The sequence below is a fragment of the Taeniopygia guttata genome, chromosome Z, assembly GCF_048771995.1.
Source record: "Taeniopygia guttata chromosome Z, bTaeGut7.mat, whole genome shotgun sequence".
NCBI lineage: Eukaryota > Metazoa > Chordata > Aves > Passeriformes > Estrildidae > Taeniopygia > Taeniopygia guttata.
Genome location: NC_133063.1, coordinates 39,038,347 through 39,066,111, shown reverse-complemented (window position 1 = coordinate 39,066,111; position 27,765 = coordinate 39,038,347). Strand labels below are relative to the sequence as shown.

General features: G+C 44.6%; 2 protein-coding genes and 1 long non-coding RNA gene across 12 annotated transcripts in view; 1 reads left to right on the top strand and 2 right to left on the bottom strand.

Annotated features, from left to right (window-relative positions):
• Positions 1-3,677, bottom strand: part of ELP1 (elongator acetyltransferase complex subunit 1) — a 41,076-nt gene extending 37,399 nt beyond the window's left edge. For both annotated transcript variants that reach the window (XM_030257528.4, XM_012577532.5), the window contains exons 1-3: positions 3,412-3,677; positions 2,199-2,351; positions 212-293 (exon numbers count right to left, since the gene is read on the bottom strand). In XM_030257528.4, the coding sequence (XP_030113388.1) occupies positions 212-293; positions 2,199-2,351; positions 3,412-3,561 (385 nt within the window). In that variant the 5' untranslated portion in view covers positions 3,562-3,677. The remainder of the gene's footprint in view (positions 1-211; positions 294-2,198; positions 2,352-3,411) is intronic.
• Positions 3,678-4,190: 513 nt separating this feature from the next.
• LOC121468111 (uncharacterized) lies at positions 4,191-5,896 on the bottom strand. Its single transcript, XR_005978088.2, has 2 exons — positions 5,620-5,896; positions 4,191-4,511 (listed from the first exon to the last, which is right to left on the bottom strand). It is a non-coding gene; the product is annotated as an uncharacterized lncRNA (long non-coding RNA).
• On the top strand, positions 5,862-27,432 carry TBC1D2 (TBC1 domain family member 2). Of its 9 annotated transcripts, XM_072922129.1 has the most exons (16): positions 5,862-5,963; positions 6,290-6,459; positions 7,638-7,751; positions 8,257-8,729; positions 9,359-9,491; positions 10,384-10,519; positions 12,734-12,852; positions 13,473-13,657; positions 14,699-15,085; positions 15,897-16,007; positions 18,699-18,883; positions 19,808-20,278; positions 21,379-21,499; positions 23,443-23,628; positions 24,267-24,388; positions 25,067-27,432. In XM_072922129.1, exons 4-16 carry the CDS (start codon positions 8,337-8,339, stop codon positions 25,266-25,268), a joined length of 2,751 nt encoding a protein of 916 aa, XP_072778230.1. In that variant the 5' UTR covers positions 5,862-5,963; positions 6,290-6,459; positions 7,638-7,751; positions 8,257-8,336; the 3' UTR covers positions 25,269-27,432. The 9 variants fall into 9 exon arrangements, with proteins under 9 accessions (XP_072778230.1, XP_030113394.4, XP_030113391.4 ...); XM_041711137.2 differs by lacking the exon at positions 5,862-5,963 and having other exon boundaries at positions 6,323-6,459; positions 8,335-8,729; positions 25,067-25,401; XM_041711136.2 differs by lacking the exon at positions 5,862-5,963 and having other exon boundaries at positions 6,323-6,459; positions 8,335-8,729; positions 12,734-12,858; positions 25,067-25,401.
• The last annotated feature ends 333 nt before the right edge of the window (positions 27,433-27,765 follow it).

The window sequence follows — 27,765 nt, the reverse complement described above, 5'->3', positions numbered from 1 at the left end:
CTAACCAATTTCTGCTTGGATCTCTGAAACAGCTTATGAACCATGAAATGGAATCTAATATATAGGGTCTGGTAGAATCTTTTCCACTTTAAGTCCTAGTCCCAGCTTCTAACTTTTTCGTCCTCTCTCTCTCAATCTTGGTTATGTTTTGTGCTTTGGTCATAGAGAGTTTCACTCCTACAGCAAAAAGCTTACAGGCTGCTGTTGATACCTGTTGCAAGCAAAACAAGCTCTTGGTCGGGACTCCAGCTCATCACACTCAGACCACCGTCCACACTTCCAACACATTCCACCTGCAAGACCAAAATAAGATCACAGGAACATGAGTGCCGCACTATCTTAGCACAAAAGCAAACAGTCACCAAGGGAAAAGAAAACTGCCTTCTACTTTAAAAAATTCTAAAGTCTAACTTCACACTTTGTGTTGAACAAAACAAAAGACATATTTCTGACTAAAAATGGCTCAAGAATGTTTATGAATGACAGCCCAAGCACTGCACATTCTACCATACACTGTTTTAGAAGGAGCTTTATTCAGCGACTCTCAGCTTATGTCAGCACATATAGTCTCAATACTAATACGGCCTGAAAGGGCCTGTCATTACTTAGTAAATATTCTTCAGTAACAAAACACAGACATAATGATTCTTACCTAGATAATTCCAACACACAGGTAAATTCTGACTGCCTGTGTATGCTGAACTTGACAACTATACATACCTGCACCAATGTCAAAGTTTATGGAAAACTGGGCTAGTCATGAGCAAGTAGTAGCAGCAGGCAGAGAACTTTTGTTATGCATAGTTACTCCGATTTGCAAAATGCATGGAACAGAAGAACAAATACACCACTCATTGTGATAAAAAGCAAGATGATGCCATTCAAGAAATTAGGCTCGGGTGTCACAGTCTTTCCAGGTAAGAAAAATGAGACTGGGCACCTGTCAACAGAGTAACTATCACTCACATAGAAAGGTTTTCAGAATAAGCAGAGGATTCTTCCAGACCTCCTTCTTGGTGCCCAGACTGCACCAAAAGTAGACTGGAAAGTAAAGCAAAAAACCAGAAAAGTAAGCCGAAAACCCACAAAATAGAGAATCTGAAGTTAAACCTGTTCTCTGACACAACTATCACCGCAAAAAAGTCTCCTGTATCAAAAACTCTCTTAATTTTTATTCCCTCATGACATGTTGTAAGTTGCAAAACAGGACACATTCTTCAGATACAGCTAATTGCATATTTAAGTGGTATCTGCAAATCAAGTGCAAACATGAACCAAAACAGACAAGCTGCAAATAACCACAATTTTACAGCTAACCCAGACAGACCATTATCATCTTATGCCCACTTAAACCTGCACTGTTGGACTGGTATTGTGGGAGTTGATTCAGATTTCAGAGGGTGCTGTTGCAGTGTTTAAGTGTCTTGCTGAAGATGATACCGAAGAAGGAGCAGACAGGAAGTATCAGTTTCTGCAATATCCTAAGTCATGTCAACATTTATCAACTGGTAACAAAATGGTAGCTATACAGTGGATTATGAATGGATTACTTTATTCTTTACCTAGTCTCAGCAATATCCTGTTTCTGTAAGACTCTCCAGCTGATCCTTTGCTCCTGGGAGCCCACTGAGCAAACTTAGAAGACCCAGGCTGTGGACAGGCAAACCATCATTTCAATTCCAGTTCTTTTACACAGTATATATTCTGTCTTTAGTCATTCCCAGGGATACCATAAAAAACAAAAATCTTGGCTGCCTGTCACTGTTGAGGCAGGATGGGAATGAGAAGACTGACTCAGAAGGCTGCTGAGAGTGAAACTCCGGTTTATTCAAAATACACTGCTCTTTTATACAGAGCTTCATGAGAACAAATTCCATTGGTCCTGAAGTGGAAACAACCCACAGCATTGGTGCAAAGTACTTGACGCACAGTGATAGAACTTAACTATAAACAATGTGAACAACAAGAGAGATAAAGAATTATTTACATTTTTCTCCAACTCTTTCCCAGGCTTCTGCCTGGCTAGAAACTCTCTGTTTCTCTCTTTGACTGAATCTGAGACCCACAGCTGCCCAGAGAATGGAGACTAGCCACAAATCAGTATGCAATAAGTGTACAACTGACCCTAAAAGAAATCCTAAATGTTACTGTCTCCTCTGAATTTCCTCAGTACTATTGAGTATTTCCTGGCATGTTACCTGTTCTGTGCTCAGATTGCACAGAAGGATGTCTCCAGCTGCTGTAGCAACACACACACTCTCCTGCTCTGGAAGATCTTCAACACCCACGATACAGCCACTTCCATCCTCAGGCAAGAACCCATCCACAGTCAGGGAAACTTCTCTTGATACCTTGACACAGAAAGGCCAATGTCTTACTAATTATACATCACCTCTCAAGGATTTTTGCAGAAATGACAGCGCAAAAGACATAGGTATATTTTATCATACTGCACTTACACAAAGCACTACACATTAGAAGCGAGTGTGTGAATGGCACCAGGAAAAAGACAACTTGAAGTACTTGTCTTCACTTACCCATAAGATAAGATCCTCTTATAGTAAAAGTAATAGAAGAAAATGAGAAAACCCACATGGAAGCAAACAATACACAACTTCCAATTTGCCCTGCTAATCATCTTTCAACACCCTTTTCACAGAATCAACATTAAGAGGTGTATGGGTAGCTGCTTAAAGTGTCCCACTGCTCTTAAGGGGGCATGCAGACTACTACATTCAGCATAAAAAACAATTTCTAAAGAAAATAATTTGTATGGTTAAGGTACAGCAATCGTTGAAAATTAAATCTCTAGAATGCTTCAAAGGTTTTTCTGTCAGTTAATTTCAGAAGTGAATGTACTGAAAGAATTAGATGCCTCAGAGTTGTACAATAATAAAGCAACCCAGCTCTAACAGGAATTCATGACTCAACAGCATTCTATTTAGTGGTATGTTGGGGTTTCTTCCCCCCCCCCCCCCCCCCTCCACCTAGTGCAAAGTTCCCAAAGCTTCCTCTTGTACACTTCACTATCTCATTGCCTGCTTGGTTCTGTTTTGTGATCCTGTCCGAATGCACTATTTGCCAGATCGTGCTTAAGACTAAACCACGCGAATGACAAGCGTCTAACACACTCCCAAAAAGGAAGATTTAGTATTTTAGAAGCACAGAAAGCCTCTTCAACCACCGAAATCACAGTGCAGCGGCTTCCACGGCACCGTGAGACAGCAGCAAGCGGCGGCGGGGAGAAGCGGGAGGGTCCGAGACCGCGCAGACCCCGCGCCAAGGGGCGCAGACCCCGCCGCATCAGGAGACAGGCGAGTTCCTGTCGCAAACGCTTCATTCCAGCAACCAAATGCCGACCCCAACACGCCGGCAAGCACCAGAACCCTGCCCCGCAGCCACGGCTCTCACCGAATTCCCGGCGGGGCGCATCTCCACGAGCCCGTACTGGGAGCCCACAAGAACCGTGCCAGACTCGGCGCCGAGGCAGAAGCACTGCGGAGTGCCCTTGGCGGCGGTGGAGCGGCAGCCACCGGCCCGCAGCAGCCTCAGATTCCTCATGGCGGACGGCCGGGCAGCGGCGGAGGCCGGGCACGAGGCACTCCAGGCACCGTGACCAGCTCACGGCGCCGCCATGTCGCGCAGCGCGGGCGGGCGGCGCAGGCGCCGTGCGCGGGTGCCCCTCTCGCAGGGCGGAGCGCGGCCTATCGTTCCTCTGCTCGGACCGAGCCGCCGTGCGGCGGGAAATGCAGCGCTGCGAGTCCTCGGGAGCTCAGCTCCTAGCGAGCCTGCACAAATAACCCAGTCTGGAGGAGAGCTTTAAGGTCACCCAGTCCAACCATCCACCCGGCACTGCCACTGTAACCCTCAAACCACATCTCCTGATCCAGATGCTTAAACAAAAAGGGTGGGGGACGCCACCGCCTCCCAGGGAAACCTATTCCAATGCCTGACCACCCTAACAGAGATAAGTTTTTTTTTTTCTTCTAATATGTAATCTGGATCTCCCATGTCTCAGATTAAGGCCATTTCCACTTGTCCTCTCACTGCAGGTACGGCAGGAGACACCGGCCCCCACCTCACTACATCCTCTTTTCAGGGAGTTTTAGAGAGCAATGTGGTCAGCCCTGAGCCTCCTCTTCTGGAGACCACACAACCCCAGCTCCCTCAGCCAATTACCATAAGACATGTTTTCTGGTCCTTTTGTGAGCTTTATTCCCTTTTCCAAACATGCTCCATCACATCAGTGTCCTTTTTAAAGTGAGCAGCCCAGAACTGGACATGGCACTTGATGCGCAGCCTTGCCAGTGCCAATGTACAAGATGACAGTGGGAGTAGGATGATTCTTTTGGAGCCATTTGGGCACTAGCCAGCTGAAGCACTCCAGCAGAAGCTTCCAAGGCACTCACAGGCCAGCCTTCACATAGGTTAGTGCTGTCCTGATGCCGATGCTTCTGTCACACTCTGCCACCTCTCTCCAGATGTCGCTGACAGGGAGAAGGTAGTTCAGCCTTCAGGGGAAAGAAGGACTTCATGCAATCAGTTATACTCTTCACACTTCCCCCTTTTCCTAGTGGAACGAGACTCAGTCAGTCAGTACTGATGATGTTTAATAAAGACAATGAGCTATTGAAGAAGGTCCAGTGTAGACAAACATGATTTGGGGCCTGGAGCTTCTCTCTTATGAAGAGAGACTGTGGGAGCTGGGCCTGTTCAGTTCAGAAAAGACTGAGAGGGGATCTCATCAATACATCCAAGTATTTCAAAGGCATGTGACAAGATGATGTCAGATTGTTTTCAGTGATACCCAGTGACAAGATGAGAAGCAATGGCCTTAAAGTAAAACACCAGAACTTTCACCTTGGCACAAGGAAGAATGCATTCTACTCTAGGTGATCCTGCCTTGGCAGGGAGGGTTGGACTAGATGGTTTCCAGAGATCTCTTCCAACCCTAAGAATTTTGTGATTCTGTGTGATTCTGTGATCCAGTCTACTGGCCAAATACCAAGAAAACAAAAATTTGAGACAAATGGTTTTTGTCTATGGCAATCTGTAAATTTTGCATGCTGTAATCAGCTTTTTGTGCTCTACAGTTTGGCAGTTTAGGCCAGTGGGAAGATGGGCCACACCTGGACAAGTTTGCTTTCCACTGTTCTAGTACTAAACTTGGCTAAAGTCAGTGATAAAATTCAGTAACACTTTCTGAACTCAGAGACGGCTTTTTTGAGACCATTGGAAAAGACACTGCACACGAGGAAAATCAAAGCCATCCAGACTCCTTATTTTTGGGATAGAGGCATAAGAAGTACTTTCCCAGGCCAGTACAGCACCTGCCAAGGCCAGCAGTGCCTAGCTGGTAGGAGGAAATGCAGCTGTTAGAGAGCATGTGAACCCGGCTGTGCTGTGCATCTAGTCCGCTGTGCCCCCAGGACCTACACTGCTTCATTAGGATAGTCTGACACCCCTATTCCTCACTGTATCTTTTCCAGATGCTTCTTCCTTTGGTGCTGCTTGTTCCTATCAGCCTCCAGTGTCCCAGCTCACCAATTTACCACTGTTCTAACCCTGTGAAATGTGCTTGACTGAGCTGAGTTGCCCCAGCCGACTGCACAGCCGTACCTCTTACAGCGTCTACATCCACCACCCGGTGCTTTTGCATCTCTGGAGAGAAGTGCCCTCATGGCAGATAGTACTTGCTGGTCCCGTCTAACCCACGAGCTTGCTCGCTTGCCTTCGGCGGATCGCATCACCCTGATGAATCACTGACTTCCCGAAACCCGTCTGAAATGCCCTTTATTGTTGTTGCTGTTATTTGACCCACGTCTACAGCGGACATCCCCCGCAGCGCCGCTCTCCTGCTCCGCCGCCGTGTCCCCGCCGCTGTCCCGGGGCCGCCGGGCCCCGCCCCGCCGGCGCCGCCGCAGAGCGGCGCGGCAGGAAGCGCGGGGCGGCGGCCACCGCAGGTATTCCGGTATTCACGGCGGGGGTGCGGGTTACCGCGCCGCCACTCCGCCTCCCTTCAAACCCCCCGAGCGGCGAGCGCTCAGCTGCGCGCTGCTACAAGCGGTGCCAGGCTCGGGCCAGCCCCGTGCCAGGCTCCGGTCGCCGTCACTGGTACCCGCGCGGCGCAGCTGGGCTGGGAGGCGCTTCTGCGGCGCTGCGGGAGGCACGGGGAGTGGCGGTGGGGGCTGCCTTGTGCTGAGCTCACCAACAGCTCCGGAAAGGTTTTTGCAGGGCCCTCCCTGATCCGTCGGTGTCAGGTTGGTTTTCGGCTAAATGTATCTTTCAGACAGCCCCTCGGCAGTGACTGGACCGAAGAAAACCTGAGACAGATGCTGCTTTTCTGTTGCTGTTGGATTTGTTGGAGGCTGTGGGTACCTGCTTGGTGGTGCTTGCAGCAATAGCTCCATGCCAGGAGACGGTGACTTCCAGGAGCTCCTCTCTACTTCCCTTAAGGAGGTGAGATCTTGTCTAGAGGTCTTTGAATGCAGCTCTGGCATGATTCCTTATTACTTGGTTGTTGAACCTAATGCTCACTAAATAACCCAAAATACTTGCTTGGTCCTGTTTATAGTGTGGACCCATGGACCACCACGCTGGCAAGAAGTGTGACAGAATCTGCAGAGGGTACAGAAGATACTTATACTGATACTAACGTAAAACTCCCAGGGTGTGTTTGGGAAAGTTGAAAGTGTTTGTTCCTCCTGATGGTATTTCCTTCGTGACAATTAGCTTGGAAATTAAGGGGTTTTGTGTGTTTCAGAAGCGTAGTTGAGGCAACACCTTCTCAAGAAGTGCTTACATGACTGGATATGTCCATGACATGGCACTTGGTGCTATAGTCTCGTTGAGGTGTTAGGGCATAGGTTGAACTTGAACTCAGAGGTCTCTTCCAACCTCGTTATTTGTGATTCTGTGATTGTTGTTGGCATTTGTGAATGATCCACAGTGTCATGGGAGTGAATTAAAAGAATTTAAATAGCTTTTCACAAAGAGTGAACATTATTGATAATTGTCTGTAAAGCTAATGTGGGAACAGGAGGGGGCAGCAATAAACACGATGGGGCTTAGCCAGTGCTAGGAAGCATAAACCTTCTTTCAGTTATGAAGACAAGTTGTTCCTGAGAGCAGAGGAAAAAGATCAGCTTGGGAAACATCTCAGTGTGCTCCATTGTATTATCTCATTGACATGAGATACATTAATATGAGCCGTACAGCTGGATGTTGTGTTGAATAATTTTGTGTCTGCAGCTGGTTTCACACTAACTTAACACTGCAGCGATTTATTTGCTCAACTGTTTGTTTCAGCTATGTTAGGGTCTGGAACTGAAGTTTCAAAAAATGCAAGAAGTTATTTATAGATACTTTTCTGGAGAGTTGTTTGCTTTCTTTTTACAGGAGCTGTGGGTATCTGCTGCTCTAAACAAAAAATCACATCTGTCATATGGTTAAGCACTTGAAAAAGTGCTTGGAAACATGGCAAAATTGCCATCCTTGCATAAGGACAAATTTACTTGAATGTGGGCCTGTGAAGCTGGCTACAGCTTTTATTTCTGAGAAATAAGTTGAACTCGAGATTTACAAAGATCTCTTCCAGCCTGAGTTTTATCTTTTTCTTTTACACTTCTGGGACCCAGGTGGTTACTTTGGTCACTAAGGCAACCAAGTCTCTTTTGCAATGACCACAGAATTACTTTCTCTGGTGCATAATCCATCATGTGAATCTTTCCTACTGGATGAAGAACTAACAGGTAATATGCAGGCATTTTAACAATTATAGTCAGCTGACACAAATATTCATAAGGATGCTGCATAATGCTGGATTTTTCTCCAGATGCCATGGTTTAAAATATTAGTTGAACATTCAGTGCAAATACCAGGACACACTTACCTGCAATTCCTTGACCTATGTGCCTACCCCCAGAGCTGGTTATCTTGCCATGTTTTCTGCAGCTGTTCCCTTACATTAAGTACTGAATGCCCTGGTCATTGCTATTGATTTGTTATGCCCACAGGCTGTACTTTTTTTTTCCACAAGAGATTATGGTACTGTTTCTTGGCTGCTAGTCCAGCCTAATTTTGGAATAAAGAAGGGAAAAAACAGGTATTAGAGGTCATTAGAGCAGAGGAGAGCAGGGAGCAATGACCAAAAGTAGAATTGGATAGCTTGGCTGGGTAGTTTGAAAGCTAGGATGTATTTTTTTGTCATATGGCAGACCTGAACTTATTCCTTCCTTTTTTTTTTGTTGTCTGCAGTTTCTGTAGCAGTGATGATATAACTGGGATTGGCTTATTTACCTAGAGAATTTCCTGTTTCAATCTACTTCCTTAAAGAGATGAAGAAAGGACCAGAAAGCGAAGCATGTGCACTTGCTGCTCCAGGCAATTTAGTGGAGTCAGATCCAGACACTAATAGCAACAATGGAACCTCAGCAAGAGAGAAAGACATTCTTCCTTCTCCCGGAGAACAGACAACCAGCGCAGAGACATCAAGAAAGAAGCTCTGTGGTTATTTAAATAAGCTGGGCATCAAGGGGCCAATCAAGACCTGGAAGTCTCGCTGGTTCTTTTACGATGAAAACAAATGTCGCTTACTGTACTACAGAACTGCCCAGGACATTAATCCTTTGGGGTCTATTGATCTCTCCAGTGCCAGCTTTGACTGCAAAATGGAAAATGGGGAAGGAGTTTTTGAGATCAGAACACCGAGCAGAGCTTTTACTTTGAAGGTAATGAAAAATTCTCAGTCAGGACAGACATATCTGTAGTAAGGTATCTTTTAGCTTGAGTTTCATTTAAGTCCTCGTAGCTTGGATTGCTACCACTTGGACCTAAATTACGTGCATTGTTTTGGCATGTCTGGGACTCCTTACCTGTGAGATGACTGTTGTTTAATAGTAGGAATAAAAGCCAGACTGTGTGCCAAATTAAAATACTTGAGGAGTCTTGCAGTCTATATGTAAGTTACAGAACAGAAATGAACTCCTCTGTCTAAAATGGTTGTTCCAAGAGGATTCTTTGCTACACTTTTATTTCTGTGTAAAGTCATTGTTAAAAAGTTCTGGGGATGCTTCCTGTCTAAAACAATTGGGACATTTCTGCTTAGTCTTGGACCGTAATAAACCAAAACACATTTAAAATTAAGTCAGCGGTCCACTGAGATTCTACCCCTTAAGGCCATGCTAAGGACTTCCTCTGTCCTCCCAAATCAGTGTTAGGAGCAGAGGATGCAGATACAGTATAGGCTTGATACAGCTGACTTTTTTTCCTGCTGGCTTGTGCAGGAAAGTGATGGTCATCTCCTCAGGCTGTGTCTTGTGTTGATGAGATGATTCCACTCCCTTTCCTGTTTTGTTAGGCAATCAGCAAACAGGCAATGATGTACTGGCTGCAGCAGCTGCAAATGAGACGTTGGGAATTTTGCAACATTCAGAGCAGATTTCCTGTGGGCAGCTCCCAGCTTGTGAATGAACCTCTGGCTGGAAGAACAAGTAGGTGTTGCACATGTTAGCCTTTCTTTTACTTTCAGCCCCCTGGTGATGAATGGTGTTCCTCATCTGGAAATGGGTAGAAGTTTTGGCCAGGCTTTTAAATGCAGATGCCAACTATCAGTACTTGGCCAATGTTTGGCACTTCTGCCTTATTATGTATAAAAGTGAGTTAGTGGCCTCCTAATCCACAGCATATGTTTGGAGATTTTCAGGTGTCTTGTGATCATCTTGATTTCCTCACACATGTGAAATGTGCACATTTGATATATCACTCTTGTAAGGCCTCTGAAATTTAGAGCAAGTAAGGTTTTTTTTCAGCAGTGGGCAGGAGATATCCATTCCTAGAAGTGGTAGTAGACAGGTCAGTGGATCAGGGAAGGGCACAACCAGGGTATCCACCTGTTTAGTAATGATTAGATGCACATTTTGTTTGAAACAAATAATCCCCTCCCTAGTAAGTGTCTGCTCTAAAAGGTTCTACAGCAGGCAAAAATTTGGTAACAAACTGTGCTTGCAGAGTGCTATCTGCCCATTAAAACTATCAAATGTGGTTTGGAATGTGGTTAGAGAACAGCAAAATTCTCCTTCCTTATACCTTTGGGCAGTTAAAGTTTGATTGTTTAAAGTTAGTCATGCTCTTATATATAGTTGAAATAATTTGATTGTCCTTGAGTTGATCATTCTGTTTGTACATGGAAATTTATGTAATTTGACCTAAAATTAAGGAAATGGAAAATGTTTCCTTAATTTTTCCTACCCTACTGTCCTTGGCCACTTGAACATGTAATGTATACCTGTAGTATACATTACATGAAAGACCCAAAGTCCAATGGAATTCAGTCTTGCTCATTTGCTTTTTTGTCCTGTTTTGTTCTTACATTTGTAAATGTAGTTGACAATGAAGACTTTCTGCCTCTTGTGAAAACACCAACAGAAGCAGTGGGTTTAAAGGCAGCATCTTTGCCTGCACCCCAAACATCTACTGCTTTGCAGAACATCTCCCTTAAACACCCTTGGACGGAGATACAGTAAGTGTATGAAGAGATCTGCAGTGCAGTTGACATGCTGGCCTGACACTGTGTGCCTTCCTTACCTGCTGTGTATTGTGTGCAGTGGGACTTTTGCCTAGATGGGAGAACTGTGAAGCACCTTTTTGGAGGCTAGTCCAGACCAAAGTAAACTTCCTGCAGACTGGTCTTTCGCATCCCCTTGTTCTGATGCATTTCACATAATCTAGTTCTCTCAGCAAAGATCCTGGTAGCAGACCTAGGACTTGGTTAAGCTCTCTTCAGTGTAGTCAATGCTTTGCATGCCTAATGTGATGCATCTGCACAGCAGTCTTGGAAGAGCACGTGGTCAGGTTCAGCTGTACTCAGTAGGTAGTCATAGAAGCCCATTAGCTCTTCCCAATAGTTTCAAAGGACCATGAGTGTAGTGTACTCTCCAGAGCAGGAACTCCAGGGAAAAGGAGCTTAAGGCTGTAACGTGGCCTGACTGCACAACTTGCTCTTGCTTGCTGAGTTTCAAGGGTGTTAGTATTCCTACTGCCTGCTTCTATCTGCTGTTGCAATGGACGCCCCGTCAGGTTAAAAGTTACTAGACTTGGGCAGTTACAGTTTCACAAAGACAAACTCATCAGTATCTCTGTATTTCCTAGTCACTTATTTACACATAATCAAAAATGAGTAAATGGCCATAGGTGTGGTAGGCAGCCAGGCACCTGCCAAATATTGTTGCTGTGGAAGTTGCCTGTATTTTTTTACCACCACCGCTGCAGCTACAGTCTGATGCTTATATGAAGAAAGATCCCCATGAGACCAGTGTTTCATATTAGCAGCTTCATTTAGAGTTAGGAAAGCAGCAGACGCTGAATCTTTTATAGACCTCAAAACAGGAGACTTGTTTTATTTTAGCTGATGGACAGCACAGGAGGAGAAAGAAAAGACCTGTATGCATACTTTCGGGTATAGGTTTTACACAAACTACTTGTACATTTGTAGTTCCTCAAAGTAATCTGTTCTATTTTTCAGGCTATGCATTCTTTCCTACTCACATTGATTAAAAATAACACGAACGTGTCTTTGGCCCCTGCTCCTGCGCTGTGTTAACAGTTGTCTCTTTCCAGCTTCAAGCTGTCTTGCTCCCCTTGTTCAGTAAATGTTTCTCCAGGCTCTATCACTCTTACGCTGGGTCTTCATGAGCGTAGCACATCTGGATCCCTGAGCTGCTGTAGTCTCATGGGGAAAACAGTGCAGCATTAGACAGGGAAAAGTAGGAAAGTTGTATTGGATGAGTAGTAACTGCAGAATACAGGGACTGAAGGTCTGCTAGTCTTACACACCAGTATGTTCTCCAAGGTCAGCAATGTCTGCTCTTCTGCTCTGGAGCCTTATAGTAGCAAGGCAAAAGGATAACAGTATCTAAGTGGCAGCTTCATTTACAGTTAGGAAAGCAGTGAACATTGAGTCTTTTACAGATCTCAAAACAAGGGATTTGTTTTTTGTGTTAGCTGAAGGACAGCACAGGAGGAGAAGACAACTTGTATGCATGCTTTCTGGTACAGGTTTTACACAAACTACTTGTACCTTTGTAGTTCCACATGATTCTATAAAGTAATCTTTTAGTGCTTCTAGCAATATCTGATAGCAGCAGTTGTAATAAACTGTTTCTGGGACTGACTGCAGTTTTGTTCCTGAAACTCCTTACTACACTTTAGTTTATGACTTTGTAAATAACCTCTGGCAAGGTTATTTATTAAATATTTCAGAGCACAGGACCTGTGGCTACTTCAAATGTGATAATTTGTCCTAGTTTTGGCTGTGTTGTAGGGAACTGAGCTTCTCTTGGCACTTGGGGATTTCTGAAGTGAACTAAGGATAGGGATGGATGAAGGAAGTGAAGGAGAGAGGGAAGGATGTGGTTGGTGTACATTATCTTTGATCCCTCTTTTTGATCTGATGTGCTTATGTTTAGGGCTCAAGCACTAAAAAATAATCTGATTTTACATTGCTCTGCTGTACTGATTCTGTGGCATCTTTCTAGTTTACACTGGTTACAGCCTTGCTCTTCTCAAACCCACCAGTTTTGTAAAGAGTTCATTTTCTCAGCACATGAAGGAGATAAGTTTTGGGAGGAGGGGTGAGAAGGGGAAGTAAGGAATTGAATAGTTTGCATATGCACTGGCTGGCTGCAGTGACCATGACTTCTGTTCACTAGGCGATCTTGATCTCTTCTTGTTTCAGAAACACTGTCTACAACATTTGTGGCTCCAAGCAGCTCTGGGGGAGCAATGGGAATGTCTTTAGCTTTAATGAATTCCAAGAGCATCCTGAGAATGTGGATGAGGAGCAAGAGGCAGAAGGTACAGGTGATTGTTACTGAGCTGCGTGAGCTGACTGGGATGCCTTCTAGCAGGCATTAGCAGGAATGGAAAGGAGATGGTGGCAAGTTTTGCAGGGATATGAAAACTCTGTTACATTGTCTCAAGTCTCTTCCTATGCTGTTGCCACAAGACTGACTCCTTTGGCTCTGCTTCAGGCTCCATCTGTCTCTATCTTCTACCTCTGCAACCTTTTGCAGAAGCAAAAAATAAATCCAAAAAACCATCAAGCAAAAAAATCCAAAAAAACATCTGGCCATCAGCTTGTGACTGTGCAGCAATTACACTTTTACCTCAAAGAAATACATTTAAGTGTGGCAGCTCTACTGCAGGCATACCTTTCCATGGTGGTAACTTTCATTTGCTGTGTGCCAGATTCATGAGCAGGGTACAAGGTAGGTTAACAGGTAAAACTATCACAACTTTGTTTATTGTGGGTATATCAGTGTCTGATCCCTACTGTTTTGGATCCAATCCTGTGGGTCAATTTTCGATATTCTGTATGCCAGCCTTCTCTGCGGAATTGTTGAGTCCCCATAGGAAGACTTGGGAGTCCATAGTAGCAAAGCAATTCTGTCTAAATTAAATCTATCTCCCCTCAGTTAAGGAAGGGACCCTGGAAGATGGGAGGATGGGGCCCAGGCTGAAGTGGATTAGGAAAGCCAGGTGGATGAACAGTGGCTTCCCAGGCTCTGAAGAACTGTTGAGGGAGAAGAACTCAGTGGATAAAGTGAATGACCTTCAGCAACAGATTCTGACACTCACAGAGGAAGTCAAGTCACAGAAGGTGAGTGTGGTGCAGAGACTGCTATTTCTAAGGGTCAGGGCCCTGAGGTTGGTCACAGGGACTCCCTTACATATTGGTGTGGTACAAGCTCTGAGAAGTGCTCAGCAGGCAGTAATTGGAGACCAGTTGAAGTGCCTGGTGTGTGCCTAAGTGTGTCCAGCACAAAAGAAGATATTCAGCCATGTCTAGGAAGTGCAGCTAGGTGTAAGAGGGAGGTAAAACAAGTCCAAGTGTACAGTGCTGTTATCTTGCTTGTGCATCTCTGTTGCTCACTAAGTACAGTCCTGAGTAGGTACTGTGACACTGGTGAGAACTGCCATGGTGTTAACAGCAGGTCATTCTTTTTGAACAGTGACCCACCTTTAAGGTGTGATTTGACTCTAAGAAGTCAGGGCATAGGTCACTGCAAGGACTGTCTCTCATGAATGACATTGTTCTTCAAAGCATGGAGCAATGCCAGGTTCTCTGCTAATGGTGCTGGTAGCTCTTTCAGCAGAAGAGCAAGTCCCATGTTGGGCTTTCAGTTGTGTCCTTAATTTGCTCTCTTTAAATATCTGAGATGGCAGAGCCTGAATCAGCAATAAGTTGTGGGGTAAGGTTCCATGCCTTCATGCAGGATAGAGTGAGGGAGGACTGTCAGAAGAAAGGTTAAAATGGATACTATGGTTTCCTTCTGGTAGCACAGGTAGTTGCAGACAGCATTATTTCCCTCCCATTTTACCACACAGCTGACCAGATCTCCATGTTCTCTGCTGAGCCTCTAAGAATGACTGAAGGAAAGCCAGAGTTCAGACAGTGTGGGCAGCAGCTTTTCTGCTACCAATACAAGTCAGGTCATCTGTGAACTGCTGTAGAGACCTTTCAGGCCCAGCTCTGAGAGCAGAACGTCTCACAGTGGTGTCACTGTAGATTCAAGATTTCTGTATTGTTTTCCTTCTATAGCAGTCAATTTCAAGATATTTCACTAGTGGGTCTGTGCTGTCCATAATACCATTGCCCTGAACAGCACAGTGTTATGATGGTTTTGCATTCCCTTTCCAGGAACTGGTCAAACTTCTCCACAAAGCTCTGGAGGCAGCCCAGCAAGAGAAGCGAGTATCTAGCATGTATCTCACAGTAGCAGAAGATAAGGACAGGCTGGAGCTGGTGCGCCACAAAGTGAGACAAATTGCAGATCTGACAAGTCGACTGGAAGCTCTTGAACAAGAAAAGAAGGAACTGGAGCAGATACTGACTTTGAGAGACAGCCATATCCAGGAGCTCAAGGAACACGTGCAGCTTCTGATGGAGAAGAACCATGCCAAACAGGAAGTCATCATGACCTTGACAGAGCAGATGGCCCGAAAACTCTCTGACCCTCTGCAAGAAGCTAACACTATCACTGTAGAGACATTGTATAAGCAGCAGGAGGAGATTGAGCATCTGAAGGTATGTGAGATGCCCTCAGGTTCAGTGGGAGGGTGTTCTTTGCAGTAAGCACAGAATATACTTCTGGTTGCTCTGTCCCTCTCCAAACGAGAGGAAGGCTGGAAGGGGCTCACCTGATGCCAATAGGGTACTAAAAAGCATCTGAGTCAGTTTCAGCTTCAGCTTAGAGGCTGTTTTGTTTGACTTACTGTCATCATTCAGTGCCTGCCACTTTATTTTCTTTCGTTTCATAGCTGCAGCCTGATTTGCTGCCTTCACTTACTTTGTTGCTGTATGTTTCTCTCTTGCAGTTTCCCAATACATGCTGGTTCTTTCAGATGCACGTTGTTATATGCGCACAGCTTATGGGTTAGTGTGAGGTGGAGAATTGCCAAAAGAGCTACTTCTGTGGAGAGTGTTCTTTTTTCCTGCCAGCCATGGGGCTAAGATTTGTTTCACATCAAAAAAAAACCCGAAAAAAACCAACCAAACAATCAAAATTTAACCAATCAGCCAAATAAAATCCAAACAAAACACATATATTCTTAATCTTATTTAAGTGTATCCCTGGCTTGATATGATGCAGACCTCTCCAGTGTTTTTAAATGTATATATACATTTAGCATTTTCAAGAGTCTTGTTGATGCATGACAGTATTGTGCCTTGATTTCCTTTGTAGGCAATGTTTGTACTGGGGAGTCCTGTCTGCTCCTCAGAACACAGAATTTTTGAGATATTTTATTGTCCTTAACTTAATCTGATGTCCCTGAAATGGGAGGGATTTTAAGCCCCTCAAGATCTCTCCTTGTGTGACTGTTTTGCTTCATGGCAGGATGATATTGATGCATACAAAACCCAGAACCAGTTTCTCAATTCTGAGATCCACCAGGTTACTCGACTCTGGACAAGTGTTGCTGAGAATGAAAAAGCTCTTCTGATGAAGGTAAGGCCAAGTGACCTTTTTTCTTTGGTGTGAGTTGTTACTAATTCATTTTCAAAGTTTCTCTTCTATGGCACAAGAATAGATTTTGATCCACAAGGAATAAGCTTTCTTGTGTTTTTTTGAGTGTGACCTCTTTACTTCTCTCTGCTGTTCCCAAATTAGACATGATAATTTTAATTCTTTAACAGAAGTAAAATACCTGTGAAGATCAGTCTTAAATGTGCTGAAACTTAACCCAAATTTCTGCATTTCAGCTATGCAAATAGAAAAGCAACCCTGTGTAGGCAATCAGAAAAGTTTCCTGAGAGCTGACAGATTGATTCCTGACTCCATCTATTCATGGTTTCTTTGCTGGACTTGGCACTGCTAGGTGGCAGCATCCTTGAAGTCCTGCAGTTAGATCAGAGTTCTTATGTTCTCCTATGTTGTATTTTTATTTCTAGCTGTGTAAGTGGGAAAAACCTGGTTACTCTCAAACTTGTCGAATCCTATTTTCTGGTCCTGAACCACTCTCAAGGCTGGAGCGGTGGGCTGGCATTTGTTCTGTGGGTTTTGCCTAGGATTTACTTCCCTGGGTTTTAAGGTATTGTTAAGAATGAGTGTCTTAGGTTGTTTAAAGAATCACTGGCAAAGGTTAGGCATAGCAGGTTCAGTATTGAAGTGAAAGCATGGCAAAGCTCATTGCCAAGGTTCACTCTGCTACTTACTAGATGGTTAAAGCACGCAAAGATAAAATAGTACTAAAACGTATAATCAGTCAATCGAAAACTAAAATCAATTAAAAATCTATGTGGAAGCTGGGAATGGAAAAGGGTAAGGATGGGAAAGCTTTAACATAAAAGGAAAAAGGAAGGCACTCCCATTGAGCCACAAGGTTCAGTGTGGACTCCTGCGCAAAACTTAGCTCTGGACTTGAACAATAGTTTGGGCCTAAAGATTTTAATGCACTTGAACTTAACAGCATTTAAACAATGGCTGAATTGAAACAATTTACAAAAGATTCTATGGAATTTACTGCAATCACAATAGTAACTCCCTTACAGGCCTAAATTACTAACCTATAAAATACTTGAGAATCTAAGATTCCAGGTACATTTTCTGTAGCATAATCACCAAGACCTAGAATACATACAAGGTACATGTGAAAACTCTCCCTTGAGCTCAGTGAAGTGCTCATGTCAGATGTCTGCATCTTCTCAGCAGGCAAAGGGTTGAGCCTTGAGGAGTGGGGGTATTGGCCCAGGCTTTGTCATCATCGTTTGCCAGTGGTGCTTCAAGTACAGCAAATTTGAGAGTTCTCTGGCTCTGAGAGGCCCCACTCAGAGAGAGGTTGCTGGTCACAGCCCACTGTGGTCCAGGAGAGCTCCAAGGGTCTCACTTGGAACCACTGTTTATAGGTTCATAAGAGAATTGCCTTTAGTCATAGTAATTTGCCATCCTGGCTGCAATTGGTAACTTTTGAAAACTTGATGACAGAAACATTCCTCCACTTGAGTTTGCAAGAAAAATAAGTTTCTAATGGTGTTTGTTAAAACCAAAGCTCATTAGCACCAATTCCTGGGAGCCTGTGCTTCTTGTGCTTTCTAATAAGCACAGGAGTTTAGCCCAGGTGCTGTTCATTAACACTGAGGCCTAGCAAGCATTTCTGAGATCATAATGTGGCATTAGGTGGGGGAGTGTACCACTACAGGGTATGTATACCCATACACATACACATGGCTTCTGGGACAGGGCAAAAAGCTGCTTCTGGAGTGTTATTACCATTCTTATATCTGTTTGCTTTCTAGTTCTTTGAAACCCTGCCTTCCTCCTAACTTACTGCCCTCTCATCCTGACACTTCCATAACCTTCAAAAAGGAAGTAATCACACGAGCCCAGTATGCTCAGTGTGAGGCAAAATGCTGACTAAAGTGCTGGTATGAAAGAAACTGTGCTCCTTTCTGTCCCCTCTATATGCAACCTAATTCTTTCTGTTTTGTTCTTGTTTTCAACTTCTTCCCACTGAACAGGAATCTTCGCTGAGCTTCCTGTGAGACACTGGGTGAATCTTGTCACCTGTGTAGCCTCAGTTCCCCACTTGTGGAGTGCACTAGTAATCCTTATTAATTTTTTTTTTTGCTTTTTGTGCCAAGGGCTAAGGTGGTGGCAGGTACTGTCCTGCTGGGCTTCCTGTGCATGAGAAATTATGTCTACCAGTGCCATGGGACTGGGGATGCTGAAGGGCGTGTGGTCACCTAGTCTGTGGTGCTACCATGTATCCTGAAAATGCTATACTTACAGTCTCTGGAGTGGTATGTTTTATCAGGATACAGCTCAATGTGGTGTAGAGAGCTTGTCTGAGGTTAAGGGAAAAGGACAGCAGAAACCCAGATGCAGATCTGGCTCTTTAGCTGTGTCCTTAGTTGAGCTGGTGGGGTGTGGCATCTACTGATGCAATGCAGTAGTTAAAGTAGCTGATGATGTAGTATGTCTCCCACTCAATAAGCAACTTCTTTTGCATGCTAGATACTGCAGCTTGTGTTTGTTCATAGACTGTGGTGATTCATTCATGGCTGCAATTCCACTGATTGTGGAGAACTAGTAAATGTGTTTCCTGGGGCTTTGCTCTGCAGAAGTCTTTATGTGCAGACCAGGCCAGTAGAGAGCAGTGGCAACACTGAAAGAGCTCTTTCCTTCTTGTTTCCCCATCAGTGTGCCTGCCTGCAAGCAAGAAACTGCCAGATGGAGAGCAAATACCTGACAGTTTTGAGAAAGCTGCAGGAGGCTGTGCCTGGCCTGCCCAACTTGCATGCTGAACTGGTGAAGAACCTCATCCGGGAAGCTCTCCAGTGGGATGTGAAGGAAGAAGCAGAAGGTCTTAACTTGAACCCTGTAAGGTAAGAGTTGAGAGCATGGGGATATTCACAGCTTTGTAGAAGCCTGCCTGCAAAGGGAAGTGTGCAGGCATGGTACATCTAACAACATTCTATAGTAGGGCCTACATTTGTGTCTATGCCTTCCTACACAGTCAGGGCCCGTGTTCTGTAGGAGTTCCCATTTTATCTGTTTGGTCAGTCTCACAGGTTCTCCATGTAGCTTTGGAGATGAGACCCCCTAGGTCTTTTTGTGAAGAGCCTCTCACCTTGTGGACAGATGGTGCACAAACCTTGACAAGCTGTCCTATCTATACTCTTGGTGTGTTCTGATCAGAAGAGATTTTCACTGTGTACAAGCAAACATCAGAAAGGACTGTGGATATCTGTTCTTTGATCTCATGCCGCAAAGCCTTTCCAGTCCTCTCCTACAGAACTGTCTCTGCACTGGGACAGGGTAGGGAGAAGATACACAGGGTGAGCTCAGGATTTCTTTAGGGGCTGATTAGGGGTCTACTGAGGTTGGTATGCAGCTCAGAGAAAATTTACTCTTGAGTTGGTGTGTGTATGCCAGTGCTGCAGGTTCTCATTTGTCTTTAAGGATCTGAGGTAGGCAGTCACATGCAGTGAAGTGAAGGAGTACTGTTACAAATGAGTGTTTGAGATCACTTTAAAAAAATCCTAGCAAAGGTATCCGCAAAACCCAGATTTAATATTAAGTGACAGCACAACATAGTGAAGTTGAGGTCTAAGGAGCATTTCTCAGATCTCAGTGCAGCCTGGAAAGGGAGGGGGGTGAGGAGTGCACACCCACAAGGACTTGTGCGCTGGTATGGGTGATGTGAGCCTGGCAGCAGGTTGTAGCTGGGACGATCCCAAACAGTAAGTGTCCTTGACACAGGTACCAGCACTGTCATTTGAACTAAACACTGCTTTGTGTCCCTCCAGTGAGTATGATGAGTATGGGTTTATGACTGTACCTGACTATGAAATTGAGGACTGGAAACTTCTGGCCAGAATCCAAGCCCTTGAGATAAAGTCCAACAAACTGTGGAGCCAGGAAATAGTGGAGAAGCCCCTCCGTGACAGATGGAACAGCATTGGAGAGCTGAACCCCTCTGCAGAGCTGAAGAGCTTAATTCGAAATGGCATCCCAGTGGAGCATCGTCAGTGGGTGTGGAGCTGGATGGTCAGCCGGCACTGCAGCCCAGTGCCTGGCCACTACCAGCGGCTGCTGGAGCAGAGCAGGAGCACTGAGCACCCGGCCTGCCGGCAGATTGAGCTTGACCTACCCCGTACACTGACCAACAACAAGCATTTCTCCTCTCCCACCTCCCAGCTCATCCCCAGGCTCCGGAGGGTGTTAGTGGCATTCTCCTGGCACAATCCTGCCATTGGGTACTGCCAGGGATTGAACAGGTATGCTGCTTCTTCATGAGATGGCACTGAAAAGGTGTAGACACGTACTCCAGGCTGTGATTCAAGCAGCCTCAGGCTCTTGCCTCTCTACAGATTCTATCCTAGCTCTAGGTATTTAATTGCAGAATTCTTTGACTTATTTTTCATCCAGTGTTGTTACTGGGATCCAGAAAGCAGCAGGTTGCATTTGCATGGCATCTCTATAGTTACAGAATGGGAAAGAATAGCTAGGGGAGGAAGAGTGAAGCAGTCCTAGAATAACACCACAAGGCTGAGGCTGAATTTTTAAGTAGTAATGTAAAGTCATAAAGCAGAAGAACACCCTGGTGGTTCCCTTTTTTGCTGAGGTCAGCTGGAGGAAATGTTGGGAAGTGTTAACATGCAAGAGAGTTGCAGGAAACAACACAAAGAAAGACTGCGGAAACCACGGTTGTTCTGTCTGGAAAAGAAAAGATTCAGAGAATATGAGGGTTTCTTTCACTTCCCAAAGAAGGCTATAGGAAAGATGAACCTAAATTTCCTAGAATTGTGCTGCCAAGTAGAAAAGGCAGTAGGCATTAGGTGTAAGAAGGGAATTTCTAGTTGGGACCTTTTCACATGACGGAGGTTTGTGTAAGCTATTTATTCCTAATGATCTTTGGATGGTCTTCAGAAAGATGATAGAAGCTTTCCCCCAGATAGCCCTTAATATAAGGGATCATCTTTCTAGTCTGTCTAAAAGGCAGTAAGTTGAAGGAGGTCAGGGGTATAAAAGAATGTATGGAGATTATATCACATAATATGAAGTACCTTTTTATGACCTCTTTCTTGTATTGAAATAGCCAAAATCAGCACTACTAACTTCAGCAGATCTACAGAACATTTCATTAGCTGGGAAATCTGGCTTTGTCAGACCAGAGCCACATTGGAATGAAGATCAGATCCCTGTGGTTCCTTCAGAAACAGGTCACTTGCCTCTGTCTGGCTGTCCTGCCACATTTGGTGTTTTGGATGCCAATGGGGCTGGAGCCATGCAAAAAGACCTCTTGTATTCTTCAATTTCTGTGTTGATGACTCCTCCTGCAGTACTGAATTCTCTCACCATGTCTTGTCCATCACAGATTGGCAGCTGTTGCTCTCCTGGTCCTAGAAGATGAGGAAAGTGCTTTCTGGTGTCTAGTCTATATTGTGGAGAACCTAATGCCAGCAGACTACTACAGCGAGACACTAATAACATCACAGGTGAGCTGAGCACCCTCCCATCTGCTTGGACTCTCATACAGTGATGTGCAGTAAAGATTTAAAAGTGAGTAGTCAACCTGCCGTGTGTTTGATGTCTCACAGGACAGTGATACCACCTTACAGTTCCTTCCACTGCAGTGGTGTTGGAGACTTGAGAGTACAAAAGTGTTACACTCACACAGAGCAGCAAAATTGGTCAATTGTTACACTCAGAGCAGCAAAATTGGTCACCAGCTCTAGGAAATGAGGTACCACTCCCAAGTAATAAAATTAAATCAGGTTAGTCAGAAGAAAAGTGGCCATTAATTGCACAGTTACTTATTTTAAAGAAGTCTTAATAGAAGTGAAGCAGCAAATTCTGGTATATATAGACTGAATATGAGGAAGGCACCATTTTGAAGCCCTTCAGTTTTTGAAGCTGCACTCTTATCTTCGGAGTGCCATGTACATGTGCTGAGATTTTTATATTCACTCTATTTGCCTCAGTTCATGATCAAGCATGGTGTTTGTTCTCACTACTGGGCTCTCTGCACATCAGAAAAGATTCTGGCCTTTTGATACCAACTGTTGTGCTGCAAATAGCTTACTCACCTGGTTCAAAATCACTGGATTTCAAGGTTTTCAGTCTGTCTTGTGCCAGATATCTATGTCCTCCCAGGCAGACAGAGGTAAGCTAACTCCTGTGTAGTTCAATGGAATTGTAATTGTGCCACATCCGTCAGTGTTTGGTCTGGTAAGCCTTGCTGTGACCTTGGTGTCTCTGTTTTATGTGGTCCTTTCAGAGGAAAAAATTGTTTGTTTTTATCTGTGGGCCCACAATAGAGGAGGCTTCAAGGGACAGTAGCTGAGAGCGACTGATGCCACTGGGACAGTGGTGTGGTGGTGGAGAGGCCAACTCACAGACTGGGGAAACAGTTAAATTACTTTGAAGATAGCAAAATACCTCTCCAGAGGAGATTGTGTTAGCTATGGGATTTAATAGACAGCACTCAATACTGAACAAGTAGAGACTGACAGGGAAAATATGACAGACTGAAGAGGCTCACCTACATTCAGTGAGAAAACACTGTCAGCTGAAAGTGTGCTTTAGAAAGAATTTCTGACCTCATGGTTGGTATATGAAAATCTAGCCAAGACTCATGTAAAGAGGAGCATCTAAGGGTTGGCTTGATAAAGTGAGTTGGCTGGAAAACTTAAAATTGGAAATTTTGAAGACAAAGCATGTTACTTGTATGGTTTGTAGCCCTGTGCCACAGCTAAGTGGGCTGATACAGCTGGGGCATTAATATAATATGGCAGAGGGAAGCCCTAAACATGATCCTGCTCTTTAGCACTTACCCTCCAGAGAGCACAGCTCTGCTGAGGTGAAACCTTTACAAACCTGGATCGAGGATCTCACTGATTTCATTTCTGTGTTTTGGCTCATGCAACCAGAAGCAAAACACAGACACTACTCAGACCATAAAGAGAAGCTTAAGTGAGAGGATCAGGTTCTGCTTGCAAAGTCAGAGGTATTTGAGGTGTTCAGTCTGTTGGGCTATGTAGAGTCATTCAGATCTGCCTGTCATTCAATTGGGTGCTCATGGTGTCACAGAAAATCCCAGTAAGACCAATGCAGGAAGATGTGTCAGATTTTCCTTCTCAGTTTTGAGATTGGGAAGGAATATGATTCTTTGAGTGAGAAGAATGTATGTTTCTCTGCTTATATCTTGGCCTTGTTTCAGCTCCATGCCTTGCTCTGGATACTGCATACAAGTACACTGCTCAGTGAGTTTGAAGAGACAAAGGATGCTCTGCTCCTCCTAGGGTGTGGTTCACTAGAAGGCAGCACCATTGATGACCCTGATATGCAAGGGCTATTGTCCTGTGGCACTGCTCCTCTGCTCTAACAGCAGGACTGCTCTTGACTAGGACTTCATTGTTTTCTTTTTTGTCAATTTTAGGTAGATCAGAGAGTCTTCAAAGACTTCCTGTCCGAGAAGCTGCCTTGCCTCATGGCTCATTTTGAACAGTATCAGATTGATGTCTCACTCATCACCTTCAACTGGTTTCTTGTGGCCTTTGTGGACAGCTTGGTCAGCGACATCCTCCTGCGAGTGTGGGATGCCTTCTTGTATGAGGGAACTAAGGTGCGGCTCTCAGTCTAGGCCTTCCTCTCATCTGTACCACCTGTGTGGCATAGTGATAGAGTGATGGGCATACACATATATCAAAGATATGTGAGACTGAGCTGCTTGTCCTATTCTGCCGCTTTGGTGGCATGCCTTGATGTCTCCAAGCCCCTGTTTTCTATGTACTTGCTGTTAGTAGGCTGACCTAGTCCCTGATTCTGTGCACTTGCTACTTTTTAGCAGATAGTTGTGCTGTAAAACATCTCTGTGAAAGGCCATGGTGTCTCCTACTCTGTGACACAACTAAGACTATTACAGATAAAGGAAGCATAAGATAGGCAGTATCTGAAAATGTGAGTCCTGCATTGTCCCTGTGCATAGGGAAAACTGCAGAACCCTTGTGAAATCCCTGTGGGGTATTTTTGTAGGGCCTGGTATTCTCTGGGGTTGCAATTTAGCCAACAGATGGTCATTCTCTTGAGATTAGGTCTGTACTCCTTTAGGCCTGCCCTAGTACATACTGTTGAGAGCAAGAGTAACCCTGAATCTAGTCTGTACTGCAGTGGTGTGTGCCCAACATCATCTTTCATTCCAGGATGGCCTGGACCTTCAGTCACTTAAAACTTTATCCACTCAAATATGCTTCAACCCTCCAGGTAATTTTCCGCTATGCTCTTGCGATTTTTAAATACAATGAGGAGGAAATCCTAAGAATTCATGACAGTGTGGAGATCTACCAGTATCTACGCTTCTTCACAAGGATGATCACGGACGGCAGGTAGGACTGAGTTGCAGACAAGCTTCCATTGTGTATTTGTACTTGCTTGCCTGTTGGGTCCACTTAACAGGAATTGCGACTAGTTTATTAAGAGAGATACAAATGCATTGATAGGTCTGTGGAACATGGATCCATTTGTCTCTTTTTGACTTTCCCTTCATGGCATTACTTAAAATCTTTTTGGCTCAAGCAAAGGCATGCTACAGCAGAGCAAGCCACAAAGTCTGCGTTAGTCTTCTTGTAGCAGCTGGTACTTGTGCTAGTTATTGCTGGGTTTCTCTCAGCTGTAGTTGGGGTGTTTGGGAACACAGCACAATCCACGATCTTGAAGGGCAACATGTCTCTGAGATGAAGATTTCTGTGATCAGAAAAGCTCAACATCAGGAATATTTCTTCCTGACAAGCCATCAGAATTGGCATCTGATCCATTGTCTCCTAAATGATGGCTGCACACTGATACCTTAAAAGGTGGGATGGTACACGTGTATATGAAGTACTGCTTGGGTTGGTGTTTGTGGGGGAAAGAATTCCTTTAATACTTGGCTGTTTGGTGACTTAGCTCAGAGAGCTGAAGTCTGTGGTCCTGCTCTTTAATACCCCAGAATGCTCTTGGTGTATCTGTTACAATGTGTTACCAGCCAGTAAATAAGTTGACCACAGCTGTCCTTTCTATTGTAGGAAGCTGATGAACATTGCCTTCAATGACTTAAACCCCTTCCCCATGAAACTGCTGAGGAACCGTCGGTCAATGCACAGAGAAGAGCTGGAGGCAGAGCTGCGTGAACTTGAACAGATCAAGGCAGCCTATGTGAAAGGGAGAGCAGAGCAAGGACCTCAAGACTTGGAGGAGGCAGTTAGTGAAGAGGAAGAAGAGAGCTAGCAAAAAGAGAGTTCATCATCACTTCCCTCCCATACTGCAGAAGTCATCAGTAGCAACTGTCAGTGAGAAATGGACCACAGGAGGAAGCGTGGTCACAGGAGCTCGTGTACCCCAATAAGCAAGGCTGTATGGGACCATTTGGAGACCAAGTCAGTTTTATAATGGATTGGAAGGTGTCAGAGGAGTTTAATCCTCTTCTATATTTCTCCCCATTTAGCCCATCCTGTCCTGTGCAGTTCAGGATTACAGCTGAGGGTGCAGAAGAAATATCAGTTGTGGTGTCATGACAGGAACTGACATGATGCAAAAGACCAAGCAGGGCTTTTATTCATTTTTGGATGGACGCTTGAATGAGGTCTTTACTACAAGTAAAATCTCCAGAGATAATGAACCAAGAACACTCCCTTGTTACCTAAACCTTCTGAATTGGTCAGGAAAAAAACTTCTCTTAAACAGCATGGTGCCTTCATTGTCCAGCCTGCCAGGAGAGTGTGTTTTTAACATTGTTACTGATCAAGACACTGTCTCCAGATGAGTGTTGGGTCTGTGGAGGTTCTGAAAGCTGGAGGACATCAGCCCATGGGATGTAGGCTGGGACCAGGAAACAGATCGTGGGAGAGTAGAGTTGCTTCTCCTGTAGGAAGTTCATGGGAGCACAAGGTGTGTCTTCTGCTTTGCTGGGAAATGTTGTGAGCTTTCTCTCCTCATGTTTAGCTTTTAGGCCCTGGCATCACTCTGTGCTGGTGAGTTTGCTCCATGGAGGAACTCTAATCTCTGTATGAAACCAGCCTTCCTGTAGGTAGGGCCAAGTGTTATGTGGACTTTTACTGGGGATGGCTGGATTTTCTGATAGTCTCACTCCTGGCCATCTCCTGTCCCATGGTTACAGTCCTCCTGTGCTGGATTTTTATATTGATATCCCTGTCTCTGACTTCCATTCATTATGAGAGGGACAAGGGCTTTTCCGTAGGAGTTTATGATATTGAAGGTGTTTTGTCCATGGCATATGGCTGGTAGTGAACCTGAAAACCCTTGGAACAAGGTCACAAAAGATGACCTGATATTCTTTAGAAAAAAACCTTAATGTCCCCTGAACCAAGGAGCTGGCCTCCATGGGTCTAGCACACAGAGAAGCCCTATGGGGTCTCATAGCCTTCTGCCCTGCCTCCAGGCTCAGCCATTCCCTGCTTGTGCAGCTGAGCTCTCCACTGACCCAGGATGAGTCAACGATTTAGATAAATACAACTTATTTTCCTTAACATGATGCCAGATCCTGCTGCCTCACTTTCCTGCTGAGTGGTGTATTACTCCAGGTGTACCTGCAGTGCTGGCACAGATAGCATGCAGCAGACACTGCTGTAAGGGGGAGGCTCTATGTTTTTAGACTGACCTTGAACGCAAATGGCTTATGCTTTCTTTAACTAGCTGGCGGTTAATAACCCAGCCCTTCAAGTTGTCAGTACTTGTAGAGAGGAAGGAAAGGGAGGAATTCATAGCCCACAGTGTTCTCAGCCCCGTTCTTCTTGGGCTGTAGCCAAGACGACAGACTCTAGGGGAATCATTGCCTATTCACCTGGGACACATGGTCTGCCTCACTGGACAAATCAGCCACTTTCAATGCCTTATAGAAGACTGAGATGGGAGAGACCTGTGGAGGTCAACCACACAGCAGAGAAGGAATCAAAGTGGAAGTGAAGTTTTGGGAAGAGTGGATAGATCCCCTGAAGGTTTATTTATAGACTTATGTTCATGAGTGCACACAGAATTTAGCCATTGTTACAGACATTATCTTCTAAATCAAGACCATGAAAATTAGACGTTTACTTACAATTTTGTTTCCTAGAGCTTTCTGCAACAGCTTAAGAATCTTTCCTCCTGATTTGCCCTTATGTTTAATAATAAAGGCATTTGAAACATGTATTATTAGACTAAACCACAGCCTGACTATGGTCTCTGTGATACATAAACTCATCTGACATAGACCTAAAGATCAAGATACTGATCCTGATGGAGAATTCTGAAAATAATTTTTAAATTAAATTGGAAGGGAAGGACATGTGAGGGTTGTTTTAAAGTTTCTTTTCTTTTGTGTCTTACTCAGCTCTTGGTTTTGGTCCAAATATATTTGCTGAGGACCATCTTCTCTGGTCCTATTGATAAGCAATCGTGGTCATTCTTTATTAAACTGTGGTGGATGTAGGAATGTCTGCAAAGCCTATAAAGACCTGCACCTTGGAGCCAAGCTGACTTGTCCTCATGGGCTCTCATCTACTTTCCTTCTGCTTCATAAATTTCAGTAGTACTGAATAGCACTGAACTCAAATCACAAAATTACAGTTGGGCCAGACACAAATCCCTCAAGCCCCTGCAAGACCTGCAGTGACTATCAGTCAATGCCATGGGTGTTTTGAATCTCTTGGTTACCTCTGCATGAAGTGCTCAAGAATGATTTGTGCTGCCACTGCCAACTGTTGTGGCTGGGAAACAGTTTGACCTA

Excerpts from the sequence above, each read along its gene's own strand:
- TBC1D2 (XM_041711136.2), top strand. The coding sequence starts at position 7,679 with ATGACCACAGAATTACTTTCTCTGGTGCATAATCCATCATGTGAATCT. Across the intron at positions 15,086-15,896 it reads AGGAGATTGAGCATCTGAAG|GATGATATTGATGCATACAA; the intron begins GTATGTGAGATG and ends GCTTCATGGCAG. Across the intron at positions 18,884-19,807 it reads CTTAACTTGAACCCTGTAAG|TGAGTATGATGAGTATGGGT; the intron begins GTAAGAGTTGAG and ends GTGTCCCTCCAG.